Raw genomic sequence first — 8,685 nt, forward strand, 5'->3', positions numbered from 1 at the left:
TAGAGCAAGTAGACCACCAGATAACACAGGTTCTGAGGTTGTTTGTACTCGTCCCACTTTCTGTAGAAGCAGGAGACGTGAGCATTTTTCTTGCCTCTGTGCCAAACTCCGGCTCACTTTCCCTATACTGCAGTTTATAAATAGAGCACTTTGCCTTAGCTGTAAACCACAGACAAGTAGCATAAAGACTCACTTAAGAAAAGTGCATGACAAAGCCAAGGTGAAGGTCTTCAGTTGACTAAAATGGTCCTCTCTAATGGGCAATCTAATGCTGTACTGGAACATTCTTCCATGTGTATGACTATGTTCTTGCGGGCAAATGAATAGTCTTTGGGAGAAATTGTTTGCTATTTAAATCTCGTATGAAATCATACAAAAGGCCAATGAGGTAATTTCCTTATCAAGACTACTAACACAACATCAATTTGGCGCACACGGTACGGTGTAATGACAGAAAAATCACACAATAGCTTGAGGATATTATTATTGTTTTATCATCAAGACCAATATAATTCATATTACATTTAAAATGTCCATTTCATTTTGAATGACTAAATATTCTCCAGACATTCTACACTACTTTTGTAGTTATTCACTGGAAGTCCTTCTGAAGGGCATGGCGAATGCTAATATGCAGATCATGAAACAGCCTGTACACACGCACGCACACGCATGAACACGCACGCTTGTGCACGCACACACAGGAGAGCTAACAATAACACACTGTGCAAAACAATGCGGTACCTCATGAATATATTCTTTTTGAAATTAGACTTCCCTCATGATTTTTTTTTTTTTTTTTAACAGAGCATTCCAAAAGTACAAAATACACTTCAAGCGCATGTACCTTGGATATGGTGTGAAAGCGTACGCTTACTCGACATCATTGAAAGCAGCGATTGGCTACATGAGTGTTAATTATTTGATTGACATTCAATATTAGTGTCAGTCTCAACTCTTGACAGCAGATCTTGGCGTAAAAGCGAACTGATGCCCAATAAGCAAGCAGTTGTCACTTTTTTGTGCTCTGTATGCATGTGCCGAAGGTTGACATTCAAGCTGTCAACAGTGTGCTGCGATGAATTAGAATTTGCAAGTGGGTCAGGGAATCAGGTGTTTTACACTGCTGCATGCAAGCCGCGCGATATTTTTACCTCGTTAACACAGACTCACTTTGATTGAGACACACCTGACTGAAGAAAAAACATGACCATCGCGTTTCGGTTTTCTGTCATGTTGGAGTGGACCTTTGTCTTCCTGAATTGGCAAAATTTACACATGGCTTGAAACTCATTTCTCATATCGTTGTTGTAATAGAAACCAAAAGCAAAGATGCATTACACACTGAAATCATGAAACAAACCACCCGTGTCTTCCACATTCTGCATATTATGCCATCGCGTATAAATACATTGGAGTATATTTGAGTCCATTTGTTAATATTATTCATATTGATGCATGCTATTATGATTACTTCCAAAGACATGCAGCACGACAGTAGCAGGAGCGAAAAGGTTTGCTAAATGCTGATGAAAAAATGTAAGCTAGGTCTGCAATAGCTCATGGGCACCATTGGAATGATTTTTCAAAGTGCATGTGTACAGACATTTAAGCATACTTTAGAAATGTTCATCTAATGTCTATTTTACAACTCAAGGCGCCAATCCAGGTGGCAGCATGTTTGTCTTTGGTTTCCTGTTGATCCACATACCGTATATATACAGTACAGTATACACGAGTTCTAGAAAAATGAAGTGACCAAAAAGCCGCAGGACCTTTATTGACCATTAACATTTTTTTTGCAAATAAATGACAATATATGACTTGAATTTGGGAGTTATACCATGATTAGCTTTTAACATAAAACAGAAAATGTTCTTTTTACTCAAGCATATACCTATAAATAGCCAAATCCGAGAAACTGATCATTGAATTGGTCTCGTATTTTTTTTCCAGAGCTGTATACTGTAAATGTACAGTCTATGGACATATGGTTTCTTACAGTATGGTTTCTTTCTAACAGCGAGCAAATCAAATAAACAATGTTGTTGTTTTTATCGAATGCCAAAGCATACTACGACAAAGCTTGCTAATTTTTGTTCTATTGTTCATCATTTGTTACTCATGCTTTTTTGGGCCTGTAGGATTAATACACCAAGCGCCTGAATTAGCTCTAGGTACATTTAAGCAGTTACCTCTGCCGTCGCAAGCATTAAAAAAAAGCGCAAATATCACCACATTTTTGTTATTAATTCACATTGTGTCCATTTCTACAAAGATGGAATGCTATGAAGTTAAGGACTGCTTTGTTTTTGTTGGGCAGTGATGTCAAACTATGCAGTATTCCTGTTACAATTGCTCTGGGTGGCAGTTAAGAGACACTTAAAGGTAGAACTTTGAACCCAAAAAAAACAAAACAAAAAAGCAAATAGGCACTAACGTAGAATGTGGTTTCAATACTTTTGTATCCCATATTTTCCATATCATACAATCAGACGAATAGTAAAGTATCAATCAACTGATGAAATCTGATTTTTGTATGAGACATTCACTCTTTTAAGAGGCGTCTGCACTGACTAAAAACCAAACCAGGCTTGATAGTGCATATTGACTGCATACCCGCTAATGCATCATTGAGGAAAAGGGGAAAAAGTAATGCCTTGTTGTGGTTCATAGATACAGCACTTCCCCGTGGTCCATTGTGTTTGGTCTCTTCAGAGGCCACTGGTCTGGACTATATCTAGCGATTGACCAAGAATGAATGGTAGTGCACTTACGGAGCCTATAGCTCTACAAAGGGAGCATTTTAATGACCATCTTGTAATTGGGTATCAGCATCACTGTCTTTCTATGTTGATCCCTTCAGGTTTCCCTTGACAGTTTGGCTGGGCTCTGGGCAGGTGGAACAATCAATTTCACTCACAATGTGTCCTGATATGTCAAGTAATCTCTAATTTACGTTTTGAAATAAACATTAGGTTGATCATTACGTGCGCTGTGTTCGTCAAACAGACGGTCCCATAGGATGGTTGATAATGATTATTACTTCTCAGCTACTATTTGGCTACTTTTGCCGGCTTGACAACTACTGCCGGGAAAGTAAAACTATCTCCATGAGGATGCCAATGGTGTCCCAGTAAGACTGGTTGCAGATTTATGATGTGCTCCAGGTGCCTTGAATGTGGGCAAGCATGAGGTCATCTCCTGTTGACCTTTGCGCCAAATCATGTGCTCTGGATTCTCACACTTTTTCCCAAATATTTGGTCATCTGGGTCCATACTTTTTCTTTCCATTTCCAGTCCCTGCAGACTCTACATTATGTGAATCCTCAATAACAGCTCACATTATACATCCGTGCGCATCTTGGTGATGTTGACATAGTTGGTGTTGGCTAGAGTGCAGTTTCCCGTTTTCATGCCCTCTGGTCTAAAGTCCTCAGCGCTGTGGTTGACAGCCTCCTGAATCTCCACATAGTCAGACTTACTGAGTGTTGATCCACTGCCGCTCCGACCGCTCTTTTTCAGGTCATCAACTGAGCTGGCTTTAGGCACACTGGGGATATTTAGATACTGAGCCTGTTCTTCACCCTCGGTCTCTCTGTGGTAGAAGTAGTTGAAGTTTGACACAATGACCGGCACTGGCAGTGCGATGGTCAAAACGCCGGCGATAGCACAAAGGGACCCAACGATCTTTCCTCCGATGGTTGTCGGGACCATGTCTCCGTAGCCAACGGTCGTCATGGATACCACTGCCCACCAAAAGGCCTCTGGGATGCTGCTGAACTGGGATTGGGGCTCATCTGCTTCAGCAAAGTAAACAGCACTGGAGAAGAGGATGACGCCAATGAAGAGAAAGAAGATGAGGAGTCCCAACTCACGCATACTGGCCTTTAGAGTCTGCCCCAAAATCTGGAGCCCCTTTGAGTGACGGGAGAGTTTGAAAATGCGAAACACTCTGACCAAGCGAATAACACGGAGAATAGCCAAAGACATAGCCTGCTGTCCTGCCTCTCTATCCTCTGGCCTCTCTGCTAGCTCTGTGCCAAGGGTGATGAAGTAAGGAATAATTGCCACGATATCAATGATGTTCATGATGTTGCCAAAAAATCCAGCTTTGCTGGGACAAGCAAAGAACCTGACAAGAAACTCAAATGAAAACCAGATGATACAAAGGGTCTCCACGATGAAGAAAGGATCAGTAAAATATGAGGAGGTCTCATAGGTGGTGGTGATGTTGGAATTGGCTTGGAAGGGATAATTGTACTCCTCATCTTCATTTCGGAAAATTGGCAGTGTTTCTAGACAGAAGCTAACAATCGAGATGAGAATCACCATGACCGAGATGATGGCAATGATGCGAGCTGGACCTGAGCTCTCTGGGTACTCAAAGAGCAGCCACACCTGTCTCTGAAACTCATTCTCTGGCAACGGCCGCTCCTCTTCTTTAATGAAACCTTCATCCTCCCTGAAGATTTCCATAGCCTCCTCACCCAGTTCATAGAAGCGTATTTCTTCGGAAAAAATATCAAGAGTGACATTAACTGGCCGGCGTAGCCTCCCTCCAGATTGGTAATAGTAAAGAATGGCATCAAAACTCGGCCGATTGCGGTCAAAAAAGTACTCGTTCCGAAGAGGATCAAAGTACCTCATCCGTTTCTTAGGGTCGCCGAGAAGCGTCTCTGGAAACTGGGACAGGGTCTTGAGCTGCGTCTCAAAGCGTAAGCCCGAGATGTTGATGACGACCCTCTCGCAGCACTCGTGATCTGGCTCCGGGTCGTATTGGTCGTGAGGCTGACCGGGATGTGCAGCCGCCTCGTCTGCGGGGTCGCCGGTCGCAACCGTCATGCTGGAGGGCGATGGAACCTGCAGCGTTCAAATGGGGTGGGGCCACCGTTGGCCACGGGAGATACGCCTATAAAGAACTAGAGGGTAGAAAAAGGGACAACTGTAATTTCACTTTGGTTTGTGTGTCGCACGCTAATATTGACAGTAACACCCAGAAAGACTGCATTAGTCAAACATTCCTGCAGGCAAGCAAGTCTGCGGGGCATTTGAAAGACAGAAGCAAGTCGGGTCCCGACCGTTTGAGCACATCGGCTCCACTTTGTCTCTGAGTATTGGGTTATGAGTTCCTCTCGTATGAGCGTGCTGTTGGATCAATATGCCATCCAGTAATATTATATCAGCTCTCGCAGGGTGCAATTACAACCAATAGATCTGATTATATGCTGAGTGCTTCATACAATCTCCGAGATTATTTTCCTCTCTCTGCTTGAGCGCCTTTAAAAATATGTCGATTTTTAGCATACTTCTAAGACTTTACCTGTGCTAAAAACAAGCATTTTGTTCGCTAAAAAAGAAGTCCAATACCTGTTTAATGGGCCTTTGTAAGACTGTCTTACAGTTGTTGCTGTGTACGGTGCTGATACGCAACAGGACCAGCAGAAGTGTCCAAAGTCACACCTCGCCGTCCAGCCAGCTCCTTCCCTTTTCTTCCAGCCATACATCCCCCAAAGCTTGCGCTCTGCAGCAAGGCAGTGTGAATAGGAGATAGGGACGAGGGACGAGGGATGAGGACGCAGGGAGTTGCCGCCCTCACGTCACGTCATGCCGAGATGCGGCTATCTGCTACAGGTTGGAGCACTGCTGGTGACATTCAAATTCAGGCATGAGCAAAGTCACACTGTAAAGTTTATTATTCAGCATGGCGAAGGATGCAGCAGCAGAGCTTTCCAAGCCTCATGTCAGCAGCTGAGTACGGGAGGCTGTGGGGGATGCTGATGTCATTACGTATACTTGTGATTGCAATCAAAAGCACCTGCGAAAGCAAATCCATATATCATCCACTGAAAGATGTTTGTGTTTTAGCATGATTGAATGTAGTTCATAATTAGCCTTCAGACAGCTTTTTTTCCCCTCTCCGTATGGGGGATGCCCATATGATGTGCACATATGGTGCATATCATTGAAGCTAAAGTATTTACTACTTATTCCTGAGGGTGACCAAGTAGACTAGGTGGCATTTAAAGCAAGACAAAGCCGCCAAGTTCATGCACTGGGTCACTTCAACATTTAACACCAGTGGGGTTGTTGTTGTTAATGATTATTGGCACACACGCGAGGGAGAGTTAGTTGGAAGTGACAGGTGCCAAACATGCTTAACCATTTGTAGCCCTTTCCAGTTGATCCAGCCACAGCCATGTCCATGCACTAATCAAAGCAGATCCGAGCTTTATTTCTTATCGTTTCAGCTAATTGCATGCAGGAATTCACCGTGTGTCTCTTGATGTGCAGATGCACGAGATTGTATCCAGTTTGTCTCCTCTTAAAGTGACGGTGGGGAGCAGTCATCTCTCATTCTTTCCTTATTTGACTCGCACGTCCAGCGCGTTGTGCCATCTCGTCACGGCCGTCTGGAGTTGCCTGCTCGACCCGCGTCTCTCATCTGTCTCTTACATCCACCACCGTGGGGATGCGTGGGCTGCAGTTGGGCATCGCGGCGCATACTAAGAGCTTCTGCAAAGCGCGCCTCGCCCCACACTGCTGCTCTCCCCACTTTCCCGACACTCAAGTGTTGCAAGTTAAAGGGGAAGCGTCACTAAATGCAGTGGAAACAACCTCGGGCCAGAAAATATGCCTCTGTTGATTTTTTTGTGGGGTTATGTATGCTGAGCAAATACTGTATACCATATGTGCATTAAAAGGTACATGAATGTGAACAGTGCATTACCTGCATTTGGTCATCTAAATCACAACAAAATGTAGCCTGCTCACATTAATACTACACAAATAATTTCATGCTTTCATGTTTTAGTGGGCACGCCGTTTGAACATTTACAGTCCAGGGTGGAAAAATATCCCTTCGTCCCAGTTTTTTTTATGTGGAGTCAAAAGAGCAGAACTCGAGTGAAGGGAAGCAGCGAGAGTAATGTAAAAACATGTATTTTGTAACAAAAAACGAAAACCAAACAAGGCATGCACGATTACCGAAAAAATGCATTTAGTCACACACACACAAAAAAAAACAAGGCATGCAGAATTACCAAAATCACAAATTAACAAAGTCCATAAAAAGCAAGGTTCAAAGTAACAAAGCTATTGAAGTTTGCAGTCAGAACCGCTGACGGTAGCCCGTTTAAAATCAGAGGTGGACTGGCCTACGTCTGGGGACTATTTTTTTTTTTCCAAGATGGATGACGGACGACCGAAGGGTACCCACGCTGTAGACCGATGACGAATAACGGACGCACAATTTTTAGTAAAATGCCCAGCTCTACCTATTTCCAAGCAGGGGAGGCTCGATCTAATCGCTGTGCACAAACATGAATTCCTGCAATTGCAGTTCATGATTGCATTACAGTGTGTCTTGTGTGTGTATGCCTGCATGTGCCTAATAGGTCTTGCCAGTAATTAGTGGGCAGTGATACAGTGAGGAGGTCTGTAAATAATCAGAACATTGTCAGCAACTCAACAAATTGGATTGTGCAGGGTATAGTAGGGATTGTACACTCCAAAGCTATCTGGCATTGAGTCACATTAAAGTTAACATTTTTGGGTTACCAAATCCAATACAGTACAAATGTCAATATAATCTATACATTTACAGAGCCAAATGGTCAACCATGAGTACACTTCTCTCTCTTGATTACCCTGGGAATGATCTGAGAGGTGTTTTACAGTACATACGTAGGTGCCCGTTGTCTGGCAAGCCATTGTGCCGCCTTCCTTTGAAGATTCAGCACAACGGCCTACTGACCCCATGATTTGATCAGCGCCCACTCTCTTCATAGTTAAATGAAGAGAACTAATACAATATCAAAGTTGGTTTGTATTAGAATATACTTCAAAACAAATCATACAAAAATAAGAATAATACACTCACGAATAAGGTCACTGATAGTGTAGTGTTACACACGCCTGAGTTGTGTGCGGGCAGCGTGGGATCGATTCCCGCTCAGTGACGGTGTCTGTGTGTGCCCTGCGACTGGCTGGCGACCAGTTCGGGTTGTAGTCTGCCTTCGCCCGTTGACACGGCTGGGATAGGCTCCAGCACCTCCCCGCGACCCTGTATAGGGTAAGCGGTTTGGAAGATGACACATGACACAATCACAAACAACCAGACAAACTGGAGCACCTCAGTAGTACAAAACAGTCAAGCCTTATATTTTTCCTCATCATTCATTGATGTCAGGCAGAATGAGTAGGGCCAAACGCCAAGCAAAATAGAAAGCAAATGATTGAAATGGCTTACCTCTTCGATGCAAGCAGTGGCCGGCAAGGGATCGGCCGGATTGTCATCTGTAAAACCATATGGCCCCCAACGAAATGTTTACTACAGGTAAAAGGCTTCACCTTGCTGGCGTTAAACTGGTCTTTTGGACGTCTGCACAAGTTGAGCCATCATTCACATTTATCCCTCAGAGTTTTTGGCTTCGGGAAACAAAGAATACATCCTTCATATGTGGATGCTTGTAATGTCTGGAGTCGTTTCTGCAAGTTTCATAGCAGCAGTGTTTACTCAGCATGTTTCTTTTTAAGAAGCAGCACTAACAGGAGTTGTCTGTCGCAGTCTCCCGACGCGCTATTAGGACCCATTAGATGACCAAAATCATGCCTGATGTAAAATACACGAATCAAGCAGAAAACGTACCTATATCAAACGAAACAATAATCATCAATGTCAGG

General features: G+C 43.5%; 1 protein-coding gene across 4 annotated transcripts; it reads right to left on the reverse strand.

Annotated features, from left to right (window-relative positions):
* Positions 1-471: 471 nt before the first annotated feature.
* On the reverse strand, positions 472-8,476 carry kcna2b (potassium voltage-gated channel, shaker-related subfamily, member 2b). 4 transcript variants are annotated; one of them, XM_086048829.1, is made up of 5 exons: positions 8,252-8,476; positions 7,883-8,065; positions 6,274-6,481; positions 5,371-5,643; positions 472-4,922 (listed from the first exon to the last, which is right to left on the reverse strand). In XM_086048829.1, exon 5 carries the CDS (start codon positions 4,843-4,845, stop codon positions 3,346-3,348), a length of 1,500 nt encoding a protein of 499 aa, XP_085904955.1. In that variant the 5' UTR covers positions 4,846-4,922; positions 5,371-5,643; positions 6,274-6,481; positions 7,883-8,065; positions 8,252-8,476; the 3' UTR covers positions 472-3,345. The 4 variants fall into 4 exon arrangements, with proteins under 4 accessions (XP_085904955.1, XP_085904870.1, XP_085904780.1 ...); XM_086048744.1 differs by lacking the exon at positions 8,252-8,476 and having other exon boundaries at positions 7,883-8,165; XM_086048654.1 differs by lacking the exons at positions 7,883-8,065; positions 8,252-8,476 and having other exon boundaries at positions 6,274-6,800.
* Positions 8,477-8,685: the final 209 nt, after the last annotated feature.

This window comes from Filicampus tigris, chromosome 1 (genome assembly GCF_054856515.1).
Source record: "Filicampus tigris isolate MCC_2025a chromosome 1, RoL_Ftig_1.0, whole genome shotgun sequence".
Taxonomy (NCBI): domain Eukaryota; kingdom Metazoa; phylum Chordata; class Actinopteri; order Syngnathiformes; family Syngnathidae; genus Filicampus; species Filicampus tigris.